Source organism: Cataglyphis hispanica, chromosome 15, assembly GCF_021464435.1.
Source record: "Cataglyphis hispanica isolate Lineage 1 chromosome 15, ULB_Chis1_1.0, whole genome shotgun sequence".
NCBI lineage: Eukaryota > Metazoa > Arthropoda > Insecta > Hymenoptera > Formicidae > Cataglyphis > Cataglyphis hispanica.
In genome coordinates, this window is record NC_065968.1 from 1,172,586 (window position 1) to 1,200,237 (window position 27,652).

The window sequence follows — 27,652 nt, forward strand, 5'->3', positions numbered from 1 at the left end:
CAAACACTTTGGGAACATTGTAAGCACTTGCGAAATCTGCGATGATGTCAAAGGCAGGATGTATCGAGAGAATAGCGATATAAATTTTCGAAATACGGAATACACGAGAGAACACGAGAGAGCGTGGACGAGAAGAAGCGCGACGCGGTCAAAAGTTTCACTTCGAATATGGCGGGAATGCGGATGGCGCGTAGAATCCAATCTCGCGTCGCTGCGCATGCGCGGGCCGATGGCGCGCGTTTGCGTCGTCGCGACGGCGCGGCGGGCTTGCGAATTGGACTTTAGCTCTGACGTTACAGCGCGACAAACGAATCCGATTGGACAGCGTGGCCACGAAGGCCACATCCGGCCGCGGCCGCCGCTGTATTGGTCGATCGCGCGCGACGGCATCAGCAACATCAGCGGTAGTGGCAGCGAAGTTGGCCGAATTTCCTATATATATTATTGATAAATAGCTCGCGTCGTTGCTCGTGTGACTTTCCGAGACGGTTAAGAACAGCCGACTTCGTATCGTGCGTAAATGTGCGTGACCTCGTCGTCGGGAGAGAGGCGTTTTCGCGCAGGAGCGTTCGAGCGTGCTCTCCTCGCGAAGAAAGAAAAGTGTGGTGGTGTGCCGTGAACGAGCGACTACACGTACGACGTACCGTGACGACAGTTACGTGAGAAGAGAGAGAGAGAGAGAGAGAGAGAAAGAAAGAAAGAAAGAAAGAAAGAGGAGAAGGAAAGAGATAGAGAGAGATAGAGGGAGAGAACGCGCGCGCGTCGCTTCGCAAACGGAGATCGGTGGTGGACGAGAGCAGCCGAGCGCGGACGACGGGATTATCGTACGTTGGGTGTGACGGGACGTGTCGCGGTTCGGTGTAGACGATTCGAATCGGCAAATTGCAAGGATAGTGTTGTGTACGTGGGTCCCCGAAAGGGCAGGCCCTGGCAGCGTTCCTCGCGAGAGCCTGCGGCGTTATCCCACGAGAGCATGCCGAGCCCGGCCACGAAGAGGTGAGAGCGAGCGAGATAGAATAGGGAGGGAGCGTGCGAGCGAGCGAGAGAGAGGGAGAGAGAGAGAGAGAGAGAGAGAGCGCGAGCATGGTAGTGAGAGGAGTGAGAGGCAGAAGGAAGAAAGAGAGAGAGAGAGAGAGAGAGAGAGACAGACACACAGAGACGGCGCGCGCGAGCGAGCAAGAAAGGAGAGCGTGCGTTGTAATCCGTGGATCCGAGGGAAGCGACTACTTCTCTTCGAGGCTGTTTTTTGCTCCGCCATTGTACGTTGCGAGAAACGGAACGACCGAACGTCGCCGTCGCGGTGGCGGCATCGCGGAGGCAATCGTTCTCATTTTTCTCCCAGTATACGATCGGCGGGCGTGTTTCCGTACAGCGGGCGTCTTCGCGTTGCATCGACGTCGAGCAGGAGGAGAAGGAGGAGGAGGGGAAGGAGGAGAGGATATCGTCGTCGCGGCCCTTGTACTGTGTCGTTGCCTGCGTGTTCGCGTTTGTACATGCGTGTATGCGGCTCCGCCGGGTGTTCCTCAAGGCGGCGGTATCGCGCTCGATACTCGCCGCCGTTGAACGTAGTGCGGGAGTGCGACGACGGATTCGGTGCGCGAGAATAGTGGTCGATTCCTGGTAATGAGCAGTGCGTGTCCTTTGACCGAGATACTCGCGTTCGTATATCCTGGCGCGCAGTAACGAGAAATCCGCCTTGTGCCTCGTGTGCTGCTAACGAGCTCGTGTTGACGAGGAATCGTGTCTGCTTCCCGCTACGACGGGGATTCTCGTTCCCGTCGTGTGTTCCTCCTACCGTTAACCGTTAGGTCCTTGATCTTTCTTCTAGCGATAGCTATTATCTCTCATTACAGATAGTATGATAATAGCATTAATAGAGCAGATTAATAAAAGCCGGCTCTCTGTACATATTGCGATCGCGTGTACGTGGAACTTGGCTCTGTATTCGAAATCCGTGCGGCGCGTTATGCAACAGACGCCGCGCGCGCGATCGACATCGAGGAGGAGGAGGAAGAAGCGCGCGATTCTCGTTCTCTCGCGGCTTCGTCGCCGTCTGTTTTTATTAATCGTGCACGTATCCGCCGCTGCCGTCGTCGTCGTCATCGTCACCGCCGCCGTCGCGAGCGTATCACGTGGTGATGCGTCAGACCGTGTGTCGCTGCTTTAATTTACCTTGTATATTACACACAAGCGCATCCGTATATAGATATATTGTTTGTGTGCGATTATACAGTACACTCATCGCGCCGACCAGGAAAGCATGTAGCGCGCGTATCCCTACGAAGGAGAATTCCGCACCCTCGGAACATTCGTATTCTCTACGCCCTTTTCTCTCTCTCTCTCTCTTTTTCTCCTATATTCGACTGACTCTCTTAGGCGCCTCCTCTCCTCCCATCTCGTCCTTCTTTCGTATTCCCTAAGCCGGTATTCTCCCGGCGAAATTTCTCTCCCTCCAGACTTTTAGTCGGCATACTCGTACCCGGTTCTCGCGCATCCCGGTTGCGGTTTTTTCCGCTAAAACTGTCGTTTCTCTTTGTCTCGCTGTCGCTCTCTGTCTGGGTCAACAATACGCATGATTGGCCCCGCCACAGAGAAATATCGGTCTGTTTCCGGTGTGATTGCATACGTCATAGTTTGTGTTGCGATTTTTCTCATCATTATTTATTATAGTAATTATAGTATATAATTTGAAGGTCTCCCCCCTCCCTACTAAAACAAGGGGTCTTATTCAAGATATCTTAATCTCGCTGGATTTTGAAGAAATCAATACTGAAACAATATATTTGATTTTTTAACAGAATAATCTTTATTTAACTTTTTAATAATATTTATCTTGTGCGCTATAACATCTCCGTCGTCGATAACCAGGTGTTTCGATAAGAAGGGAATTTGAAAAGGCATGAGAAGAAATTTGATACAAGATCTTAGATCAGCTGACTCTTTTGCGCTTTGGAATATATGTTTCTAAATGCAAAAAGATATTTATAAGCGTATCGAATTTTTTTCATCATATTGATTGAAATTTCATTGTCGTGTCATCACATTAATCATGAGTCATTTGTATATATCGGGTGTATCGAAGTGGTGTATCATCTGCAATTGTTCTTGATACATCTCTCTGTCGATTTTATTTTATTTCTTAATCGAATCGCGCAAATTTTGCATATTTCCACGCATTGTCACGATTCGATTACGTTTATTGCGCAATATTATTTACGCTAAAATAGCCGTAAACATTGTAACTATAGTAACGTAATATACTGAAATACACTTTGCGAGTTTGAAAAAAAAGATCTTATTACATAATACTACAATTAAAATTATTTTAAATGTAAAGCTGTAAGAAACGAAAGAAGTGCACAGTTTTGCAACGTATTAAGAAAGATCGATTTTTATTAAACAATTTGTCTTGAAATATATTGTGAATAATACGCAATGTGGATATGAAATCAATCACAAATATAAAAAGTATATATGAAGCTTGGGAGTTTCTTGATTAGTGATACATACAAGATTCATAGTGATAAGATAAAATTAAACTGAAAATTAAATTGTAATACTGTATATATACTCAATGAAAAAAACATGATTCATTTATTACACTGAGACAGAGAGCGCTTGGGGAAATATAATTAAAATTTAATTTATATATTTAATATATATTCAATTTTTGCAATATATAATTTTAAAAAGATGTAATTACAATATATAGTTTTCCAAAAAATTATGCAAGTTTTATAAGATAATATTCGGAAAACGAAAAAACTAAATTATTAAAAAAATATATATAAAAAAAAGAAAGGGATAAGCAAAAGCGTAATTGCGTGGAAAACGAAAGTTCTCTAATATCTTTTGTATCGAGATACATCGAATCTGCACTGGTTCGATGGTATTCAGCGAGTACTCGAGCGTAAAATACTTTCCTGAAATTAAGCTAATGAATATAATTTGCAGCTTTCGCTATAGAAGCGCACATCTTTTGTAAATGCGAGCAAGACATTGTTACATTTAGCGTTATATATCTCTTCTTTTCTTTTTCAGGTCACATAGGAGAAAAGCGTTATACGGAACGCGGTGCACCAGATAATTCTGATCTCGACGGAAATATTTCAATAGCATCGTTGTTGTTTACGTCATCTCATTGTAGCGAGCGGTGAGAGATTGCTGTTGCGAATTATTATTGTTATTACAAAGTTTGACTCTGGAAAATAATCATTTTGAAAACTGAACAACGTCATTGCAACGATTGTAAGCGAATCATCATCGGTGTGACACCGGAATGTTTTCGCCTATATTGCGAGAGAACACATTGGAATACATTTAAACAAGACATCAAGTATGCTACGCTTCTTCAAATGTGGAAACGAAGTGAGTTACATTCGTGTTTATGACTACGCAATTTTATACTGATACTTAGAACGAAGTCGAACGAGCTTAGCGAGCGTATACTTTCAACGTTGCTCCTCGGCTACACTTATCTATGTAGCTTTAAAAATGTTATGTAATTTTGCGTAACATATAGATAACCCCGTTTTAGCATGCGATGATTAAAGGGTTTGGCAACTATTAAGTTTTTTAAAGTTTTCTGTTATAAAAAATATATATGGGATTTATATATCGAGAGTAATTTTATTTATCTCAAAAGAAAAGAATTTTACTTTTTACTTAAAATTTTCTCGATTGTAGTAATAGACAATGCTTTATTTTTTCATTTCTTAAAATAAATAAATATAAAATAATAACAAAGCATGATGTAATATTTTGATTTTTTGCAGGAGAGCAATATCGTCTTATGATAAACAATGGGAGTAAATGATCGATAACATGAGAGAAACTGTGGAAACGACGTAATTACCGTGGCCATAAGGATGGCAGGCCAGTAAATCAGAGTGTATATTAAAAATACAAAGGAAACACAGCGGAGGACAAAGAAAGGGACAAGTCGAATAGTCAATCTAGGGTGGTGGACGGTAAGGGAGGCAGGACAGAGCCGTGTAGTAATGGATGAATGGGAGTGAGCGCAGTGCACGGGGAGCGCAGGAGTGGCGGGCGCGCACGTTGTGGCACGTCGTGGGAGCCTCTGGATGTGGAGGCCGCGGCACTGGCAACGTCAGTGGCAGTGATGGCCCCTGCTCTGACGGAAGACGGTCCTCAAAAGCCTGAAAACTTGCTCCCTACCCTACCAGTAGTTGCCAGCGGCTTTCTGTCCGCCGAGCAGGCCACGCAGGTGTGCCAGAACCGTGAGATCTTGACCAAGTTTGTGGTGCCGGCAAACGTGCAACCATCGAAGATCGATGAGCAGTGCTTGCGCGGTATCTCGAAGGACCTCATTCGCGATGTCATTAATTCCAAGTACGCTAACGACCTCGACTCGCTATCCGCGTTCGCAAACGCGTCCGACTTGATCGGATCGAGAAACGGTGCGGCAGCGTGTCTGCAACAGCAGGCGGAACAGAAGGACTTTGAGCGACCGGTTACGCTGCCGGACGCTGGTCACGCCGTAGGGAAGGTGATCGACATTATAATGAGCGACCCATCTATGGGTGATCAAACGAACAACATGGGTTTCTTGAAATCGAGCGTGGACTTGCCCCTAGCGGCTACTGAGACTGAAACGGGAGACAATAAGAATCTGGACGTCGATCAGATCATGGCCTTTGGCACCGATATCACCACTGAGCAATGCAACATAGGGAACGTCGCTGATATCGGGCACAATGTGGATGATATCTTGCAGGTCATTAATTCAATAGAAAACGCGGAAAGTGCCGAAAACATTTCCGCCGGTGGCGGTGAGCCGGTGCAGAGTGCTGTCGATGGCGTAGAGATGTTTGCCATGCCCGAGGAAGGATTCGCATCTTTCGAACGGGATTTACTTAATGGTGTGGACGTAATGAGTCTCTGCAATGAAAATATGAATATATCGGTGGACACGGTGGACCAACAGAAGTCTAACAATTTGAAGTTACAACAGGATATTGTGGCGCAAAAACAATTCGAAAGTGAGAGGCGATGCGCGTTTTTATTAAGAAGACTGAGAAAGCTTCAAGGGAGAATAGTGGGCAGACATGTGGCGGAGGAGAATACCGGCGTTCTCGAGTTGGCCCATCACGGGGTAAAGAAATATTTTCTGCAAGAATTGGTCAATATTGGTTCAAAATCCAATGTGAGAAATTTTCCTGAGATTAGCAGTAATTTGCATTCGTTTTTACAAAGAATTGAGAAAATGTGCGTTGCCCAGAGTAACAGTGTGAATCGTCAGAGAGTGTGTTGTCGATATTTCGGTGGAGGATCACGTGATAATGCGAACGGCGGTACGTCCGGAAATAATGGCAATCGTCAGCCGGTATTCGGTACCCCTCAGGTTAAACTAAACGGTGAAGAAGTGGAAAGTGTGTCCGGAGCCTTGTCCACACAATTACACATGGTGGAATCTAACTTGGATTCGGATTGTACAGCATCTAGTAGTGGTGGAGAAAGTTGTGACGAAATGCAAACATTTAACAATCCTCATCAACAGAATCTACTCATGTAAGTTTCCTGTAAGGGTAAGCCCAAACGTTCCGATCAGACTTTGAGATTAGATTTATTAGATTTTTAGATTTATATATATATATATATATAATTGATATAAAGCAAAAAATTTAATATTAGTACTAAGCATATAAATGTATTTCACATGTCTTTGTTAGATGTATCGATTATTTTCATTTTGTTGAAAAAATATATTTTGAATGAAATAGAATTGATTTTAAAAAGAAAAAGGATGTATATAATAGATGAATTTTTTATTTTATTAGAACGTGATAAAAGCATTTAAAAATATCTCTGATAATATTTTGAAAAAAAACATATATTTTTTTTTAAATATTAAGTGTTACAAGTAACAAGCAAGTAGCATACACCAATTTAATTTTATTATTGTCAAAATCACATTGTTCTTTGTATTATAAATAATTATATCAATAGTTAAGTATTTTTTTAAATTATATCACATAAATTTGATTTAAATTTTTCCAAAAATCTGATTTAATACAATTTGAACAACTTAATTTTTAATGTTAACTATTGCAGTAGAAAAACTGAAAAAAATTTTATTTATACTCTTAGATTTTAATTCACTAAAAACTTTGAATTTATAATTATTTATGCTTAACTAAAAGAGCAAATTGTGCAGTTCTTTTTTTTTTTTTAATTTGGCCTCTAAAGTGGCCTCTATGTAAAGTTCCGGAAATCTTTGAGGGCTTGTATACAAAATAAGCAGTACATATTATTATAATTGGAGAAAACAGACCGAATATGTTTTATGGCTCGGTTCTATTTTTTTATTGTTTATTTACTTGTTTATTTACAAAATATTTTATATTGAAAATATGTTCATAATTTGTTTGAAATTTAATACTCAGATTTCATTTAACGTTACATCTCGTATGTGTAATTGCAGTAATACTGTATATTATATTTAAATTTAATGATTTTATTCTATAAGATAAAAGAAAAGAGGGCAATAAGTTGAAATAAGTTGAAATAATTAATTAAATTTGCTGGATTTATCCTTGTTAAGATTTCTCATTTGTATAAATTCTACTTCAATAATAGATTATACTGAGAAAGAGATTTATTACACAACGTATAATCTTTTGCAAATGAGTAGGCCAATCGTATTGTTACATTATTTGCACAGATCCAAAAGAGCAGCATGGAGATATGCACAGGATCGTGCAGGTGTAGCATCACGGTGGACCTGGCTGCAGGCGCAAATATCAGATTTAGAATACAGAATTAGACAACATAATGATCTGCAACGGCAGATCAGGGCCGCGAAGGGCTTGGTTGTTCTCGAAAATGCGGAAACTGTTAACGGATATAGTGGCGCTCTACCAGGTTCTACTGGACGATACAATTCGTCAGAGGGTGAATTACCAGCTAGTAGAACGCGTCCATTTGTATGGAGTTTTTATAGAAAGCGAAAGCTTTTGCAAGTGGATAGGCTACACGAAGTTTCAAAGCGTGCAGCTAAAGCGTCAACAGTGAGATGCAATTGTGATCATGTGTTGCCTGCGTGTGCTTTATGTACAGGAAGGCTAGATCCAATGCAGCCACAAGAACCAATTGAACAACTTTCTGTGCAAGAACGTGTAGCACTTGTTGATCCTAGTTTTCATCCAGTGTTGTCATTCCCTGATGGTACGTTTATACATACATGTACTCATTAATACACAATATAAAAATTCCTCTAGTCAGATCACAATAATCTAGTAAAGCATTATATCTTGTATACATAACTACTCTATTTTTCTTATAACCAGCGCTGCTATTCAGTCATTTAAGTCACATTTTTTTTGATAAATTTTTAGGAATTTACTATCATTCAAAATGGATCATTATAGTTACTTTTTTTTCCTTGAACTAATGTGAAATTTGTAAAACAAGAGTTTTATTCATATTTTTGATATCTCGTCTGATAACAATTATTACTTGCTTGCATATTTAATAAAATGTATTATTTATTATTTTATATTTTATTATTATATTATAGTATTTTTTATTAACTTGTTAAGTTTTTTTTTCCTTTTTTTATATGCTTTTAAATAGCTTTAATTACTCTAAAAATTTAATACATAATGTCATTTTTGGTTACTATTTTAATATCTAAAGGTTATCTTTTCGTCACTTTTTCTGCCAAAAAACAATCACTATTTCACTTTTTTTTTTTGGTTCTATGACTGAATGGCAACACTACTATAACTCATTTTTTAAATCTAAATCTAAAAAATTAAAACATTTTGTTAAGTAGTGTCGAAAAACTTTGCAGCTATAGCATATATATATGTTTATTGTAGAAATTGTACATGGAACCCATTTAGAAGCTATTATGAAATCAGTGGAGTGGCAGCAGAAAATGTTGAGAGGCAATATGCGAACTACTCGTGTGAAAGATAAAGACAGCAATGAAAGAAGAAATAAAAAACTTCCTAACAGAACAAAATATACTGCGCGGTTAAAGAAATCATCCTCGACTATTCTTACAGCAAGTACATATCACGAAATGTCATTTTGTACAATTTTTCATTCTCTAGTAAAAGAATGAGTCGCTTTATCAAGCTGTTATTTCTCCGCGATATAAAGTAACATATTTTTTCTTATCCAGGGATCAAAAGAAAAATGTTGAAAAATGGTAAAAGAAATAGACTCGGCCATTCGGAAAGAGGTGTGCCTGGATTAAACAAGAAAAAAATAACAAAATTGCCAACTGAGGATGATGATGACATTAGCGCGCTTTCAAGTTCCAGCAAACACTCATCCCCAGTGCCTTCTCCATTGCAACATGTTACTGCCTCTTCGGAGAAAAATACTGTTAAAGAAAAAAGTTCCAATCCACATGGGTAAACAAATATATTATATTTTTACAATCTTTGTTTTTTTTTTTGTTTTTGTTAATGTAGCAAAATTAGTAAAATAAAATTTTGCTACATTAATTTCTCATATGTTAAAGTTCTTATACTTGGGAAAGCAAACATTTTGAAAATATAAAACGAAGCATCATGGTGCTTTCTATCTATGAAATTATCAACTAGATATATCATTATTATTTTAATAAGTGTCAAACATTTTATAACGATTGATATTTCAGGCGTTTGCGACAAAACTCATATGATATTGACAATATAGTCATCCCCTACAGTGTCGCTGCTTCAACGAGGCCTGAAAAATTACAATACAAGGAAATTTTAACACCAAAGTAAGATTTTTATCATTTACCGATCTGTTGTTCCGTTTTTAAACGAGAGCTTATCTTAATTATTTTGGTTACATATATTATTGTATCATATTAATATATATGTTTCTCGTATTGTGTTAAAGATGGAGACTGTGCGACGAGCCCTTGAAAATGGATGTAAAGAATGGTGTAATGCACAGGTCTGGTCAAGACAGTGATGTAAGTGAATAAAGAGAGTTAATAAATATTGAAAAAGCAATTCAGTAAAGATAACGTGATATTTTCTCTTTCATAAATGTGTTAATTCAATGATTGTATATGATTTTATCAGTTTGAAGACATGTCGGACGAAATAATCGCCTTGAGGCACGAGCGTAGCGAACGCGAGGAATATAAACGTTTTATGACATACCTCAGTATGCCACATCAAACGCGTATTCGACACAATCGTCGTATCGACAGCAGAGCAGACAGTGGTGCGAATACGCCAGGTACGTTGTCCCGCGTTTAATCGTGAACTTCAATTACTAAACGGCAATTATAAACAACAATCGAATCATTAAAATTATATTCTCTTGTAAAGAAAGCAAGTGTTGTTTTAGATCCTATGTCACCGCACGCGAGTAGTGATTTTGGTGGAGACGTGATATCTCCGTTTACATCTCCACCTGCCACTCCGTCTCAGGTGCAGGACATAGAACAACCATCAGGTTTAGATTCGCACCGACCGTCTGCTTTACAAAATTCTCTTCGACGTCGTACCATGCCCGCTTTAAGATTGGGGAAGGACGATGCCGTGGCCGCATTTACCGAAGATGAAAATGAGGTAACACATAATAAATGATACATGTATATCGCGTTTAAATAAAAATTAATACAAACGTAATATTTTATAGCTTAAAATTTTTTTCGTACAGATTTTACCGTACGAGCCAAGAGTATTTCCATTATCTGAAGAAGTTTATGACAAAATGTTGGAAGTGATGCCGGACGGACACTGGCAAGCTTCGTCGACATCTCTATGTTCCCGCGACGAAGACAAGGGTGATGATGTACGTACATTGTATTTGTACTGATATATATCTTCGCATTAAGTATCTAAGTCTGAGAAATTTGAATTATATAAAATATATGTGGGTGCTATAGTACTGACTATTAATATACACTTTGAGCCAACTTTCATGGCTCCTCTCGAGGCTATTTCCGGTAAGCAGTGCCACTTGACGCTTCCTATACTTTTATAACATAATTCTCTAATTTTATTTTTCACGTATTTCTCATACACACACATACACACAGAATTAGAAAATTTTTACACGATAAAATTATCGCGTTAAATCAACGCAATCGTTATACATTTTTTATATACTTATAGAATCTTTTACACGATTCTAGTTTGCTCCTTGTTTCGCGCAGCTGCCATATGAGAGCTTGCAACTTTAAATAGAGTTTTTTGCAAAGCGATCAATTGTGGATGTAGATGATTTCACTAACTATTGTTTGTATAACCATTCATATTTTTACGTTTTTAGGACGGGGAAATGGATTCTCCCGAATCGGATTCGACCGAATCTGCTTGTTGTGACATAGACGGTGAGGATCCCAATGATCCCGAGTGGACAGTAGGTGACGATAGGGACACTGAAAAGGAGAGAATACGTCCGACGGCTAAAAGATAGGATATAAAACTCTTATTAAGTACAGTATGTCTACGTCGTCGTTACTATATGCAGAAGCTACCTGTCAATTGTTATATATACCTGTCGGTCATGTAACATTGCACCTTAAGTTAATGGTATTACGAATCTGTAAAGTGTATTATAAATATAAATTTTATAACTTCATTCTCTGCTTGAATTAATGGAAAGAACCTTAATTAATTATATTGCTCTTTTTTTTAAGTATTGCTATTTTGGCCAAAGCATTAGAACTGTACGAGCGTCATAGTACTTTTAGGATTATACTTGCATTACTCTTCTTTTTCCCTTCTCTGTTATATAAATACACATAGTAGGTAGTATTAATTCTCTGAAAGAAGTGGAATCTCATGACAGTGGTTGAGCAATTTTGTACAAAACTATATTTGTTACAATCACAGCTCTTCACTTAAAATAAAAGTGCCAATCGAAATGTTTTGTAGCACTGTGTACCTTCCAATATCGCGTGCTTTTTCTATTTTGTAAGAAAGAATACACTAGTTTGTGTGACATTCTACGAAAAATGTTAATATACTACAGATGCCCTTGAATGTATATAAATTACAATTTTATCGTTATGTGAAAACTTGTATTTAAATCCTTGTATATTTTGCCCATCGTTATGACTTGCACTTAATTTCGCAAATGTCGTAATTTATGTAACAGTCAAAATCAGTTTAAAAATATGAATTTTCTTTTATTTTTTTAGTATTAAGAATTCCTTTTTATTTCTCATATATGACCAAGTTGTGTCTTAAAATATTACTGGTACATCGTATAGGTACAGGTAAGAGAGGACAATGCTATAAAAATTAAAATTATAAAAAAGAAATTGTATAAATTTATGTCATACAAGATATTCTTGATATAGTGTGTGAGAATTTAAAGTATAAAACAAATATGCGCTAATATTAAAATGTATTATCAGTTAATTACTGATGCTCTGTATTTTGACTGTTATGTTCTTATCATTGGTATAATTTATGAAATATAAATTCATTTGTTAATTTAAGTTCATACTGAAAGTCTTGTGTCACTGTGATTTCGCGATTTTCTAATAGTCTGTGATACTACATGTATTTTCTTTCGTATTAAAAGTTTTATAACCAGGCAAATGTCTATGAATTCTTAAAAATCGCATGTGTTTGAATTTTGTATATCACTTTTACGAGATGCAAATAAAAATAGGTGACAACAAAATTGTTCTGTATTCTTCATTATGCAAATTGTACAATTACATTCATTTATTATACTATACATATTTATATGCACATACACTCTTAAAAAATTTTTTTAAAATTATAATAAAACAAACTAAATCAAAATATTTGATAATCTATTATGTAGATTATACGCTATGATTGCCTATGTGTGTGTGCATATTAAAATATATTTTATTAATTATTTCAATATAAAAATATAAAATTGTTATTAAAATATAAAATTGTTTTTATTTTATTTAAAAGTTTTCAAAAATACAATGAGAGTACAAAAATATGGTTTGATAGTGATCTGGCAAAAAATGTATATTATATTAATTATTTTTATCTAATATTCAAATTAATAATAAGTTTATTTAGATACTTGTACCAAAATTAATGGTTGTAGTATCCAATGTTTCTATATCCACCATAACTGCAAGATTTGTAGAGGAATACTTTGGAATACAAATTAGTCTGACCATCTGATTTTCTTCACCTACAAATGTTGAATATACTTTTTTTAGTCCGCAAAATATATATGAAGGAATATTAACAGAATATTAAAATATGCACAATAAGTTGTACTATAGGGTGAAAAATGAAGAAATAAATTTCTTATGCATTTTACAGAAATGCATTTAATAAAGCTAATGTCCTTTGATGTAACTAAAGCATAAATAATTTATCAAATTTTACATTATGATATAATATTTACCTATCCACAGTTTTGTTTCAAATTCATCTGTGTTACCCACAAAGTATATATCTGGACAGTAATTTATGATAAACGGATCTTTTACAGAATAAGGATATACCGGTAATGTGTCTGGAGCAGTTGGACACATATGTCTCCAAACTAACGTTTTTTCCAGCCAATTTAAAGGGGAAATATCTGTCATACCAGTTGCTTTCACAATATCCTCAATTGGTTGACCACTGCTACCCATTATTATACGTTCGGCGACTTTGCCAATCCACGGGTTAGTCACACCTTTGAAACTTTCAAATCTAGAAAACACATAACATTATTTCACATTAGAGCTATATTTGAACACAAATTAAATTTCGATTATGACTCAGAATGAAAGCCCTTTTATAACTCACTAAAATTTGATATAGAAAATTATATCTACTTTTATATATCATATTCTCTCTTTTTAAGCACACTTCATATTATTAAACATTACTTAAATTTAAATTTGATTGTTAAATATAAGTTAATAAAAGTTTTATAAATTTTTATAAATTTTTTATAAATTTTTTTTTTATACAATAAAAAAGAAATCCATTTTTAATTAGTTTTAACTAGTTTTAAAAATATAGTCTTATCTCTTGTTCAATGAAGTGAAATGTAATTTACATCACAATCAGTGTATGTATATTTGCACAATACCTAGATGTTAATGGTAGTATACATGGATGCAGTGATTTCTGTGGTAGCATTGTATTAGCAGGATCATGCTGACCTGGCATTAAAGTAACGCAACAACATGTTGCTATTTTGGTGAGAAATGTATCTAGTAGTGTTGTTGCTACAGCGACTTCTTTTGCTATTGTGGCATCTTGTGCCTTCCCTTCAGCGTGTCCCATTAAAGTATTTGTCTTGGTAACAGTTTTCACAGAATTACCTGACATATAATAGACATATAAAATATATAAATAAAAATAAAATCGTTTTATGATTAAAGACACATAAGAATGGATAATATACCAGCAATAATAATTTGAACAACACAAGTGGCATTTTCTTGTACCATTTCATTTCCCGCCATGCCGCATATCCAGTCAATTAAAAGACTTAATGATAAACTCTTTGAGTTATTTGCCAAGTCGAGCCCAGATAGAAACAACAATTTTCCTTTGGATTTTGGTTTCGCCAATGAACTTTTAGGCACACAACCAGGAAAGCACCATTCCTTGATCTAAATAAGATAAAATAAAAGCTTTGCATGGTTTACATATAATACATGTATACAAGAAATTATAAGAATTTACCACGAAATTTCCATCTTTATCTTTATGCCCTAATATGGCACATACGACACCTGTAACATAATTCTTCAACTCTGCATCTTCAACTAGTAATCTGATGCGTAACATTTCATCTTCCAAGAAAAGTAAATCCTTTTCTGAGCAATAATTTGATTTTGGCTCAGATAATGTGAGTTGATGATCTTCACTTAACTCATGTAATATTGATGGCTTCCACTTTTGATGTTTATAGAGTGTACCAATTATTACACACTCTTGTTCTTCAAAATCTTCTAATTCTGCCAATTTTAATATCTGAACTTTTCCTGAAAACAATATAAATAATTGCTTTTTATTTATTTAAGTCTATAATAATTATGGCAAAATACTTTTGTACACAAAGATTTTATATATTATTCTTATAGATGTAGAATATTTTTGTGCAAAACAGTATTATACCAAATACCATTATACTTACCCCATTTTGCAATAACTCGTGGTATCAATACTGCTCTCAATTCTGCCAGTCTTATTGAATATATGTGACAAAATTGTTTAGAAAAATCAATTAATTTATCATTAAAATCAATAGTTAAGTCTTCATATTCTACTTGCTGTCTTTCAAATTTTGGGGGTTTTTCATTTCCTGGACTTGAAAGCAGATTTCCATCAGATCCATTAGAAATTGGTGCCATTATTAATAATATTCTATAAAATTAATAAGGATAGTTACATTAAAGGTGAAATTGATCAATATATCTATCACTGTTTTCACTTTACAGTATATTAATATAAATACATCAATAGCATTCAGAAACTGTGCTTTTACCGGATTTTATATGTCGATTATATTGGACTATCATTTAATCATTTTATATTTTTACAATTTTTATTTTGCAATATTAATTATTCGAGTATGGATATATATCATATATATATTTGATTCTAACCTTCTTATTCTCGTTCAATTTTTTGTTATATTAGAAAAATATTAAAAACTTTTACTTTTTTTTAATTGAAATTTGTTTAATATTGAGATTTTTATATTGTTTTTTTCTTATCTGTAATTCTTATATAATATTTATCCAAATCATAAACCATTGCACGCCATATCAGCGTTCTCTCCGTTCTCTTTTTTCGCGCTTTTTTTACTTTTATAAATTGGTAGCTTGCTGTTGGCCATGTTCCGAAATTTTTTGCTAGTTATTGGAAATTTATAGTTCACGTGACGTACATTATAGATTTCCAGTACTCTGACAGTGAATTTCGGAACATACAATGCGTTCCGGTTGAAGCTGCGAAAGTTTCGAAGAGTTTGATTAATTATTAGTAAATTTAATCAAAGAGCAAAGAAATCTACAGCTTCTTTTGCCCTGAATAATCGAACAACTGATGAAATTATTTATAGCATCAAACAAAATATGTTTACAATTTTCATATGTCGGTTTGACATTCCGGAGTCGCTTCGAGAATGCCACGCAGGCGCATCGCGAGGGAATTCGCGTAGTCACGCAGTTGGCAGCCATATGTTTACAGCTCGCATCTCGCTAATCTCGCATCGCGTGAAATAGTAATAATTTGTTTGCGACGCGTTTCTTTGCGAGAGACAAGAGAGATCGCGGGAAGAGTGATAGCAGTGATAGCAGTAAATGGGCGTGTGAACGGAGAAGTTATAGGCATAACTCTTCTCGATTCATTTCGCGTAATCCATCATCGAACGAATGGATGCGAGCAGCGAACAGCCGGCCGCGATCGCGGCCGAGCCCGTCGTCTCTAGCAACGAGCAAGAGCACAATGACGAGGCCATGGAGGAGACGGAGGAGTACAGTTATGAGGGGGAGGATTACAGGCATTTCATGCCGCGTGGCCGTGGCGGTTTTCGGTGCGTATGACAGGCTCGCATAATATTGCACGGTTACCGGTTGATTCGTAATCACCAGCTTGCGGTATCGCAGAGATTTGTGTTCTCTCTTACCCTCTCTCTCTCTCCCCCCTCTCCCCCTTCCATCCGCCCTGTCGCCATCACTTCACCCCTCTAGTCACATCATACGCTCCCTTCACACTTCTCTCCTAATGTCCTCTCTTCGTAATGTTTCTGCTCGATTTAGGACTAATCGCAATATTTGTTTATTAATATCATTTTCTTTCATGAGATCCCCATAAGCGGGATGTCGGATTTTATATTTAGTCCAATTTGCGTGCAACGCAATTTTTTTGTCGGGTTTTCACGTGAAATTTATGTCACGATTTACTTATAAAAAATATTACAGTATCTTGTAGAAACATTATGGGAAACGTAATAGTACTCGAAGCGAGCAGATCAGATTCGTATATTGTTGAATGGAGCTTTTTCAAGAAAGGTTCGGAATATACAAGATATGTGATATCTGATCTCCCTTCCTCTCTGTGGCATGCTCTAATGATAAGATATCCTAGTCACAACATATAAAAATAATTTAAGGGGTCGTGGCAGAGGTGGGTTTGATTTCCCTATGAGGGGTGCTGGGCCTCCAAGGTTTCGAGGAAGAGGGTTTGGACCACGTGGACCAATGTTTCGTGGAGCAAATAATGGATTTCCCTTTGAGGGCCCACCTAGGCCAAATTGCCCTCCTGGTCCAGCAGGACCAAGATTTCGAGGACCGCCACCATTTGATCCTAGTTGGGGACCTATGGGGCCGCCAAATCTTATGGGACCTCCTAACTTGATGGGACCTCCAGGAATGGTATATTCCACTTAATTTCTCCATAATTGTGTGAATAGTATTTTTATTTAGATCAAACTTAATTATGTAGATATAATGACAATTTTTTAAAAAGTAATTATTTTGATTTAGCCTCCACCACATATGATGAATGGGCCTATTGGTACAGGACCAGGTCCATACGGGCCTCCTCCTGGAATGGGACCACCTAATATGAATAGCGTAAGTCATGTGCAATAAAAATAATTTTAAAATACTTATATATTTATAAGTTATTTTTATTATTCTCATTACTTGTAAATCTATTAAAGTATTAATCTTTAATTTATACATATATTTTAATTTGTAAAACATAAATTTTTATGTAAATTTACATTTATTTATTTTTATAACTTGTTTTAAAAGATAGAATTACATTATCTTATAGCAGTTTTAATAAATTATAAAACACATTTTTTTGCAAAACTAAAAGGAGTAGATATTTATAGCTTTAGGATATTTTAAATTAAAATATTTAACACAATGTTTAAAAGTATATTTTTGAATAAAATATATGTAGATTCCAGGACAGCAACAGCCACCTCAACAATCACAACAACAAGCAAACATTCCAGGTCTAGATCTCAATGGGGAAGTATGGGTAGAGACAAAAGCAGCTGACGGCAAGTCATATTACTACAATATTCGTACAAGAGATACTACATGGACTAAACCAGAGGGACCAAATGTGAAGGTCATGGTGCAGGATCAGGTAAATATATATTTATAAGAATCCAAATCTTTTATTAAAGGTCTTATAGTTTTTCATCATCAGCGAACATGCAACAATAAGCTTAGTTAGCTATGTCAATAATCATAAATATTTAAAGATGTAATATATATATATATATATATATATATAAAGAAAATAAACATTATCTTATTAAATTAATAATTTAAGTAATAATTTAATTAATTTATATGTTAAATTTTCTCTACTATTATAAAAAATTATAAAAAATGTGTGTAAATATTAAAAGAGTAAAATTTTATTTAGTTCTCTTGTATGGAGATTTAATATTGTAAAAATTTATTTTAATTTAACTTAATTAAAAAAAAAATTATCTCATGGTTTTGCAGTTAGAACAATTAGTACATGGTGCATCAAAACAAGCAACAGCACGTTCCACTACACCTACTTCATCAAGTAGTACACCAACTCAAATTAGTGAAAATAGAATTTCTCAAGGCGAACAATCGTCTTCTAATACAGATGCTATCAATCAATTAAGTACAGCACCTCCCGGTACTGGACCACCTCCTACATTGAATGATACATCAGATGTCAGTAATCAAGCATCTGAAACAAATCAATCTAATGGTAATTAATGAGAGATAAACTCTTATTTAATATTTAATACATTCTTGATGCTGCATATTTATCTTAGCAATAAAATTTTTCAAATTTATGGAAAATATATCAAGATGTTTTTGTTTGAAATAATATTGAAATCATTGATTGAAATATATTAGGCACAGCATCCGCGACAGTTACCAACACGCCACCAATAAATACACCGACTATAACCACAAACATGATGCAGCCACCACCAAATATGATACCTATGCAACATAGAATGCCAAATCAGTTTGGCAGTCCTATTGCCACACAGTTTGGAGCGGCACCATTTGGAATGCCACCACCAGGTTTTCAACCTTTTGGTGGTTATGGGCCACCACAAGCAAATTGGGGTAATATTTGTGAAGAAGAATATATTTGACACATTAAGAAAAAATACTGTTAATACTAATTTAAAATAACGCATATTTGCATTTTTCAGGTATGCCACAAATGCCTCATGGTGTAATGGCACCTCAAGTAGCTCCTGAAGATCCTGCTATACTTGCACAGCTTGATGCTGATCTAGTAGCCGCTGCTATGGTTTGGACCGAGCATCGTGCACCGGATGGCAGATTATATTATTACAATAGTAAAGCAGGAGAGTCAGTATGGGAAAAGCCACAACCTTTAAAAGATTTGGAAAGTATGTGTAATTTCTTGAAATCTATATATAATCTATCTATATATCTAAATATATATGTTCATAAGTAGATTATTGCAATTAGTAATGTATATGTTTATAAATGGATTATTACAATTAAATAAGGATTTATAATACCTATAGTAATCATGTTTTGTAAGAATCAACAATCTTTATAATATAATATGATATAATTTTGTAACATAAATCTTAAATTTTGATGTATACTAAAATATTTCATTAGGTGCAAAATTGGCATTACGGCAGAAAAATGAAGAACCAAATGCTATTCCTACAAGTACTACTGTCGTTACAACTACTACTGTTACCAATAACAGCGCCGCGGCCGAGCCTAAACAAGAGAAGCCGCCAGAGAATGCTCATGAAACCAAAGATAATACAAAAGACGCGGATAATGCTAAGCCTAAAAAGGAGGAAAACACCGCAAAGGAACCTGCAAAACCACAAGACAAGTCTAGACCCATTTCTAGTACGCCAGTGCCTGGAACTCCATGGTAAATTTAATTATATTTATTTCATATTTATAATATATATTCATATAAAACAGAAAAAAATATCTATATTGTGTATGAAGGTGCGTTGTTTGGACGGGAGACGGACGAGTATTTTTCTACAATCCTTCTTCGCGAATATCAGTTTGGGAAAGGCCGGACGATCTTATTGGCCGTCAAGATGTCGACAAGATGATATCATCACCACCAGATGCGATCGGTACTACAAAACCAACACGTCAATCAGATACTAGTGAAAGCAGCGACGACGATCAACCCACACCAGCTAAAAAAATGAAACATGACGATACTAAAAGTATAATTGTTGCTCTAAAATAAACATGATGCAGAATTGCATTGATTTTTTAATATAAATTTTGTATTACTTTTTAGATACACCTATAAAAGAAGAGGAAGAGAAGGAAGAGAAGAAGACTATCGACATCGGTAAGGAAGCTGCGATAGAAGCCGAGGTAAGAGCAGCAAGAGAGAGAGCGATAGTTCCATTGGAAACCAGGATCAAATCGTTCAGAGATATGCTCGCAGAGAAAGATGTAAGTTATTATATATCTTTATTCATATTATAATTACTCAATTATAATATACTACTGGGATTTATTTACACATTTTGGTCAGATTTCGTAATTCACGTCTATTCGTATCTGCTTCGTATCGCTTCCTGCTTACTGTTAGCAACCAATGAGTCACTGGACATATGAATTAAGGAACGCGACACTTAATCTCAAGAGTGACCGTATGTATTAAGACGTAAATGTAATAAAATAGTAAATGTAATAAGATAATATTTTTTAATAATAGCATTGCGAAAATTCTAAAAATCAAATTTTTTAAAATATTTTATATTTCATTAATAATATAACTAAATTTTTCTCTTATTAATTACATATATGTTTTATAATAACTCACAAATTTTTATGATATTTTATTTAAAGTTTTCATACCCACATACACACAATCCGCTTTTGCGATCATTTCGATTTATAACGTTAAATTAAGCGATGAGAGGGGGCAATAGGCGTGAATCATGAAATCTGATCTAAATGTGGAAGTAAATTTCAGCACTATTGTAGCATATTATATTGTATAATTGCATTTATTGTGTTTCTAGGTATCTGCGTTTAGTACTTGGGAAAAAGAACTTCATAAAATAGTATTTGATCCACGTTATTTACTTTTAACATCAAAGGAAAGGAAACAAGTCTTTGAAAAATATGTGAAAGAAAGAGCGGAAGAAGAAAGGCGAGAGAAGAGGAATAAGATGAAAGAACGAAAAGAACAATTTCAAAAACTTCTAGAAGAGGCCGGACTTCACGGAAAGTACGTATGTACAGAAAGCGTATTTTATTCTGTTTATCTCATAAATTCTTGTGTTTTATAGATCATCGTTTAGTGATTTTGCTCAAAAACACGGAAGAGATGAACGATTTAAGAATGTAGAAAAGATGCGAGAACGAGAAAGCCTTTTCAACGAATATCTCCTGGAAGTGCGAAAGAAGGAGAAAGAGGAAAAAACAGCCAAACGAGAACAGGTATTTTTATTTTATTGATATCATTAAACGCGTGCATTGTGTTGCAATGCAAAAGATATTTTTCAGGACATTATAATTAACTTTTTAAAACTTTCAACATTCAATATTATATAAGTAAGATAAACATTCTAGCAACATATTATTCCTTTCTAAGGTTCCATCCAAAATATGTGTATATTTAACAAATATAAAGAGAGGATTTAGGTACATTTTATAGCCTCACAAATAGAGTTAGGAATAATTTTGTACTGTAATAATATATAAAGAAATTATCTTATACAATAATTATACTTTAAACAATTTTAGATACTAATGTGCTTAATTTAGCAAGCTTTTATCAATTAGAGCTTTATTTCATTTATATCATTATGTATTAGATAAATAATATTATGTATATAAATTTTTATATGTATTGTTTATGTGCTTAAAGACTATTAAGAATATTTTTTTTGTTCATATATATAAATTATACAATTAAAGTTATTTTTTTTAATGAGTTATAATTTTAATATATGAATGTATATTTTTACTAAAATTTACCTAAATTCTTTATATTTTAAGAAGATATCTCACACATATAAATCACATTTCCTAATTTTAAATCCTGTCCAACTCTTCTCCTTCCATTCTAGGCTGATGTCATTCATTTATAATAAATTCCATAAATGCTTTTCGACGAAGCAAATGTGTAAATGTAGTACATACTACATTTGCGATAAGTTGCGCATGGGCTAAATATATTTATTCAGTATCTGCTTCTATGTTTAAAATTAATTACATTATTTTGATTAATTCAATCCAAGAATTTTACCTTCTCTTATCAAGTGAAGCTTTGCAATGCACGATGGCATAAAAATCAAATTAAGAATAGATAAACAAAGCGTTTTTAACTTTAGATAGGAGAGGATACATTTGATAATGTTTAATAAAATTTATGTTTACAGCGATAATTGATTAATTTCTTTCAGGTTTCATAGGTATGTTATTATTTTGTTCCACTTGTAAGATAATACGAATACCTAAAATTATAAAATGGCTGAAGAACACATATACCAGGAGATATATATTTCTCTAATAATAATTCTCTACTCCAGTAGATTTGCTCGATAGAAATCGAAAAGTTTTTGTAGCTCTAAGATGGGAGATGTAGAGAATAAAATCTTAGTATGTCACGGTTCCTTTATATACTTATGTGTTCTGAACTCTCCACTTCAGTCAGGAGGCAGGCAGGACAGGTTCCGTATGTGGAGTGGCTTGGTTCTGAAGCTGGTTGGTGGCATGGATGATGTCATCTACCATTTCCACCTACACTGCGGGTCACTGTTGGCACACCCTCGCGCGCCGCATTCTTTACTCCAAAGCAGAGTCATGAGAATGAACGAACTCGGTATTTGTATATTACTCGTAATCCTCGTTTCTTCAAAAGATTAACTTTTCCCCAGAGTCAAAACCAATTTGAGAAAAATTTCATGTAAATTCATTTAATATAAAAGATGAAAAAAATGGGCAAATATCCGAGGTAGCATTAGTATCTTTACAAAGAACAATTTTTCAGAGCTCAGTTACTCCAATTTGGAAAATGTTGATTCTCTAATGCTACCACAGAATTTTTTTTATATAAAATGTATGGACATAAAAACAAATTCATCAATACAAGAAATTATGTATGTTTAATTTGCTATTTTATTTTTTGGTGATAGCTATTTATATAGCATTACTGCTTTTGCATATTAATAACGTTAAATAAAAAATTATTTTGTGTGTGTGTGTGTGTATGTGTATATATATATATATACATACACAGAGAGAGATGATTTGACTAAATATACATTCATAAAAAAGCACATTTTATGTTAAAATCATATTTTATTATTGTTCTTATGTCAATACATGGTATAGTAAATTTTATGTACAAAAATACGTTTAAACTTTTATATACATTTGAACTTTTATATAGTGCTTTCAAAAAAATTTATAAATTATTAAGTCAATTTTAAAATTCTCTCGAAGATTCTTGTTCTGAGTGATACACAAAAAGAAATTATAATTTTATTATGATATATATCTTAGAGGATTGCAATAAAAGTTATAATATAAAATTATAATGTAAAAATATAAATTAGATTTGGCACAATTAAAATAAGTGTGCATTTCTATAAAATATTTGGCTTATATTCTTTTGAGGATTTTGATTATTTTTGTTCTAAAAGTAATGCAAATGGATTTTTACAATAATTTCAATCGGATAAAGAAGCAAGTTTAAATAGTTATGGCACAAATTTTTGAGTTTCTTGAAATTTTTCATAGGATCAGGATCCGAGTAACGAGTGTTATGGCAATCTCAAGACGAAAACGTGCCATCGTCTGAGTATAATCATTTTTCGATTATCATTTGTTGAATAATGTTATCTAAACATTTCTTTTTAATATAAGATAGCTATCGCACAGAATATTTCGTTTTGGTCGTTTACAAATTACGCAATGGGAATCGGAAATAAAATTATATTATGGAATAATTTTTGTTGAATAGATCAGACAATTCACAAATCTGTCTGTTGTATTTAATTTTGCTCGATTATAATATTTTTACCATTATAATTTATATAAGTATTGAAGCTTAGGAGTGAGAAATAAATTTTATATTTTAATAAGATAACGTTTTTTAATAGCTCTAATTCAATAAAAAATTTCTATAGTTATTTTTATAAAAAAAAAACACGATATATAAGAAAAAAATTGCGTTTTACAATTTTTTTAAACGATACGACGTGTTATAAAACACGTGACACTATTTATAATAAAATTATAGGTTCTTCGAAAGATTTTATAATATAGCAAATATATAGGAGAAAAAAAGAAATTACATGGAAACTCGTTTCGTAATTTGGACGGCTGCGAGCTTCTGTTTTCGAAATTAATATAATAATAATAATAATAATAATAATAATAATAATAATAATAATCGATAATAATAATAATAATAATAATAATAATAATAATAATAATAATAATAATAATAATAGTGTACTAACCACATTTTTTCATTTCAGCAAGGACTGCAGTCACATTTATTTACTTTACACTTCTAGTCATCATTAAATGCAAGTATATTATGTATAATGGACAGTTTTTCTCAAAGATTAAAAATTAAATCAATTATTTTTAGTGAACATAACATTAACACTATATATTTAATGATGACTAGTACATAATACATGATAATCATTTTTACAGGAATAATAAGTCAATTTTTTTCAGCCACAATGAACCAGCTTAGTACATTAAAATAAAAAAAAATCCGACAAAAAATAGAGCCCTTAACGTTGTGATACTTCCTGATACAAATGAACATGAATGACTATTTCTTCTCTACCCCTAACGAAATATAGTTTGAAAACCAATTAAAAAAGGTTTGCAAGTTGAAATAGTTTGACCCACATTACAAATCATTATATTATAAATGTTTATAAAAGTGATTGTAATGTGGCTGAGCGTGTAATAATTGGTTGGAAATACTATTAAAGCGTGCATGATATAAGAGAACCAAAAAAAATCTGATTTTAAAACCAAAAGAATTGTATAATAGTACATAAGCAAGCAGTAATTATTTTTCAGCGATGAAAACTCTTATGTTAAATGCATTTCAGGTGAAAAAGGAATTCTTTGCGATGCTACGTGAGCACAAAGACATCGACAGGCATTCGCATTGGAGCGATTGTAAGAAAAAATTGGAATCGGATTGGAGATACAGAGTCGTAGAGTCGGCAAGCACGCGAGAAGATTGGTTTAGGGATTATATTCGCATACTGAAGGATGAGCGGAAAAAGGAGAAGGAGAAAGACAAAGATCATCGGCACAGAGAAAAAGATCACAAGACGGAGAAGAAGGACAGAGATCGTAAGGATTCGGATAAAGGTAAAGAAACGAAGTCTAATAAAGATAGAACCGACAAAGATAATACAAAGGAAAAGAAGCAACGAAGAAGCGAAGCGCCTGCGGAGGAAAACGGAAAGGAGAAAAAAGAGACAGTGATAGAGAAAGAGAGCGGGGAAATCGAAGAAAGTGACGATAAAAGTATAAAAAAAGAGAACGATGTAAGAACTTTTCTTTTACATTTTTAAACCTTTGCAATTATTTTAATTTTTATATAAAATAAACTTTTTCTGTTAATTTAGAAGGAAGAGGGAGATGATCATTCTGATTCAGAGGAAGATCGTGAGAAACAGAAAAGAGAACGTGAAAGACGGGCAGAGGTCAGTCTTCGAGAAAGAGAAAGAGAAGTGCAAAGGACTCTTGCTACGCATCTTCGTGATAGGGATAAAGAGAGACAGCATCATCGTCATACAGAGGCGGTTCAACACTTCAGTGCACTTCTTGCTGACTTGGTATTATTTTCAATTGCATAATATTTTTGATAAAAATCATTGATACTCACAATATTTTGAATATTTGCCTGAATTAGGTTAGAAATGGTGATCTGGCATGGAGAGAAGCAAAGCGACAACTTAGGAAGGACCATAGATGGGAACTTGCTGAAAGTTTAGATCGCGAGGAGAAAGAACGTTTGTTTAACGAACACATCGAGCAATTAGGTCGTAAAAAACGCGACAAATTTCGGGAATTGCTCGACGAAGTAGGCGCATCTACTGAATTAACGGCATCCTGGAAGGACATTAAGAAATTGTTGAAAGATGATCCTAGATACTTGAAATTTTCTTCCAGTGATCGGGTATGTAATAGTCGTGTATATAACTGTGAAAAGTAAATACTGATTCAGAATTTTTGTCATTACTTGTAGTTCATTATTACTTATATTTCATATGCATCCTTTTTTTTGTCTTTTTAGAAATGCGAGAAGGAATTTAAAGAATACATTAAGGACAAACTTGTTGCTGCCAAAGCTGATTTTAGAGAGCTTCTACAGGTACATTTATATATATATATATATATATATATATATATATATATATATATATTTATATATTTATATATTTATATATATTTTGATATAGTTTTTGCTAAAGAATGCGATTTTCAGGAAACAAAACTAATCACTGATAAAACGTTCAAAAAAGTTCAAGAAAATAGTTCGCATCTAGCAGAAATTGAAGAAATTCTGAGAAAAGATCGAAGATTTCTTGTACTCGAAGCTGCCGCTACCGAACGAACTCGATTATTGATGGGTTATTTAGAAGAATTAGCACGAAGAGGTCCTCCACCACCTCCCACTGCTTCAGAGCCATCAAGAAGACCAACTACAAAGTAAATATTAATGTATAAGATGAAAAACAATGCAAATATTTTTATATTTTATATTTTATCTTTTTTATAAATAAAATATAGTAATAAAATGTAACTATCTCGCCGATCTAAATATATTTATTTTTGTTTCAGTTGAAGAATGGTCTACATTGAAGTACGTTACAGTAATACAAAAATGAATGAATTTATAGGTGTAGTTTACACAAGATTTTATTGCCTGTATAGGATTCAATAAAATAAACGAATGCCAACCAATTCTACATAAATAAAACTGTATTATTGTGAGATAATATAATGTAAGCACATATATATTATTGTTGAACATTACATATTAAATAAGATTTCACTGAAAATGAATGTCGGTGATACTTTGTAACATAATTATTTTACATAATGCAACGAGTGAATTCTCTATACACTTGTCTAACGTCATATGTTTAAATTAATATAAGTTCAAACAACAAAAATTGAGAACATTGAATAAAAGAAACACACTGATTTTCTAATAACAAAAATAACAATTATTGTAAAATTATTAAAAAATATTACTATTTTATCATTAAACACATTATTGTGTCATTCCAGCAATCCTATGATTTTCTCGATTATCCTTTAATTTTCAAGTTGCCACAAATTATCTAATATAATTATATATTAAATAAAGATGTTCGTTAACACACTGCTTTTTTTTAATATTATGATAAAGATGAAATACGAATAAATAAATTTAGAGTTTGTAATTTATAGATAAACAAAGAAGAGAATCAGTGAGTTAATTTTAATCTGTTCTTTTGTTAGTTCATACAATCAGTCGATAATAAGGATTTTTATCTAATTTATTCTAAAAACACATTATACGATAATACTATTTTTTAAATATATTTTTATAATTTGCTATTATTTATAATATTTTTAGAAAAATTTACTAACATTTAACATTTATTGTAGGAAATAACATGCGCACATTGACCATGAGATGATAAACTCCGTCAATCTTAGTTTTTGCAATGAATC

At 33.8% G+C, this 27,652-nt stretch overlaps 3 protein-coding genes across 7 annotated transcripts; 2 read left to right on the plus strand and 1 right to left on the minus strand.

Annotated features, from left to right (window-relative positions):
* The first annotated feature begins 374 nt into the window (after window positions 1-374).
* LOC126854906 (KAT8 regulatory NSL complex subunit 1) lies at window positions 375-11,565 on the plus strand. Of its 3 annotated transcripts, none has more exons than XM_050602078.1 (12): window positions 375-996; window positions 4,042-4,368; window positions 4,776-6,531; window positions 7,685-8,187; window positions 8,844-9,035; window positions 9,152-9,386; window positions 9,635-9,742; window positions 9,865-9,940; window positions 10,053-10,212; window positions 10,324-10,547; window positions 10,639-10,773; window positions 11,254-11,565. In XM_050602078.1, the coding sequence occupies exons 3-12, from the start codon at window positions 5,009-5,011 to the stop codon at window positions 11,398-11,400; spliced, it is 3,303 nt and encodes a 1,100-aa protein (XP_050458035.1). In that variant the 5' UTR covers window positions 375-996; window positions 4,042-4,368; window positions 4,776-5,008; the 3' UTR covers window positions 11,401-11,565. The 3 variants fall into 3 exon arrangements, with proteins under 3 accessions (XP_050458035.1, XP_050458036.1, XP_050458037.1); XM_050602079.1 differs by lacking the exon at window positions 375-996 and adding an exon at window positions 1,471-1,620; XM_050602080.1 differs by lacking the exon at window positions 375-996 and adding an exon at window positions 1,485-1,630.
* A 1,305-nt stretch (window positions 11,566-12,870) lies between these two features.
* LOC126854917 (DNA polymerase delta subunit 2-like) lies at window positions 12,871-15,943 on the minus strand. 2 transcript variants are annotated; one of them, XM_050602096.1, is made up of 7 exons: window positions 15,542-15,943; window positions 15,070-15,299; window positions 14,616-14,917; window positions 14,332-14,542; window positions 14,014-14,248; window positions 13,336-13,628; window positions 12,871-13,116 (listed from the first exon to the last, which is right to left on the minus strand). In XM_050602096.1, the coding sequence occupies exons 2-7, from the start codon at window positions 15,284-15,286 to the stop codon at window positions 12,995-12,997; spliced, it is 1,380 nt and encodes a 459-aa protein (XP_050458053.1). In that variant the 5' UTR covers window positions 15,287-15,299; window positions 15,542-15,943; the 3' UTR covers window positions 12,871-12,994. The 2 variants fall into 2 exon arrangements, with proteins under 2 accessions (XP_050458053.1, XP_050458054.1); XM_050602097.1 differs by having other exon boundaries at window positions 15,421-15,554.
* A 153-nt stretch (window positions 15,944-16,096) lies between these two features.
* Window positions 16,097-27,202, plus strand: LOC126854903 (transcription elongation regulator 1). 2 transcript variants are annotated; one of them, XM_050602070.1, is made up of 18 exons: window positions 16,097-16,473; window positions 17,053-17,314; window positions 17,426-17,515; window positions 17,853-18,044; window positions 18,413-18,653; window positions 18,806-19,024; window positions 19,114-19,317; window positions 19,559-19,829; window positions 19,910-20,142; window positions 20,220-20,380; window positions 20,956-21,164; window positions 21,226-21,376; window positions 25,024-25,470; window positions 25,552-25,761; window positions 25,839-26,105; window positions 26,223-26,300; window positions 26,415-26,638; window positions 26,771-27,202. In XM_050602070.1, exons 1-18 carry the CDS (start codon window positions 16,313-16,315, stop codon window positions 26,772-26,774), a joined length of 3,624 nt encoding a protein of 1,207 aa, XP_050458027.1. In that variant the 5' UTR covers window positions 16,097-16,312; the 3' UTR covers window positions 26,775-27,202. The 2 variants fall into 2 exon arrangements, with proteins under 2 accessions (XP_050458027.1, XP_050458028.1); XM_050602071.1 differs by having other exon boundaries at window positions 17,065-17,314.
* Window positions 27,203-27,652: the final 450 nt, after the last annotated feature.

What these genes read in the sequence shown, in the direction of transcription:
- LOC126854917 (XM_050602096.1), bottom strand. Translation starts at nt 15,286, where the DNA reads ATGGCACCAATTTCTAATGGATCTGATGGAAATCTGCTTTCAAGTCCA. An exon ending in ATAAAGATGGAAATTTCGTG is followed by an intron (nt 14,543 to 14,615) that starts GTAAATTCTTAT and finishes TATCTTATTTAG; the next exon opens with ATCAAGGAATGGTGCTTTCC. An exon ending in TGTTCAAATTATTATTGCTG is followed by an intron (nt 14,249 to 14,331) that starts GTATATTATCCA and finishes ATTATATGTCAG; the next exon opens with GTAATTCTGTGAAAACTGTT.
- LOC126854903 (XM_050602070.1), top strand. Translation starts at nt 16,313, where the DNA reads ATGGATGCGAGCAGCGAACAGCCGGCCGCGATCGCGGCCGAGCCCGTC. An exon ending in TGATGGGACCTCCAGGAATG is followed by an intron (nt 17,315 to 17,425) that starts GTATATTCCACT and finishes ATTTTGATTTAG; the next exon opens with CCTCCACCACATATGATGAA. An exon ending in ATTTTAGAGAGCTTCTACAG is followed by an intron (nt 26,301 to 26,414) that starts GTACATTTATAT and finishes TGCGATTTTCAG; the next exon opens with GAAACAAAACTAATCACTGA.
- LOC126854906 (XM_050602078.1), top strand. Translation starts at nt 5,009, where the DNA reads ATGGGAGTGAGCGCAGTGCACGGGGAGCGCAGGAGTGGCGGGCGCGCA. An exon ending in CTCGACTATTCTTACAGCAA is followed by an intron (nt 9,036 to 9,151) that starts GTACATATCACG and finishes TTTCTTATCCAG; the next exon opens with GGATCAAAAGAAAAATGTTG. An exon ending in AAGGAAATTTTAACACCAAA is followed by an intron (nt 9,743 to 9,864) that starts GTAAGATTTTTA and finishes ATTGTGTTAAAG; the next exon opens with ATGGAGACTGTGCGACGAGC.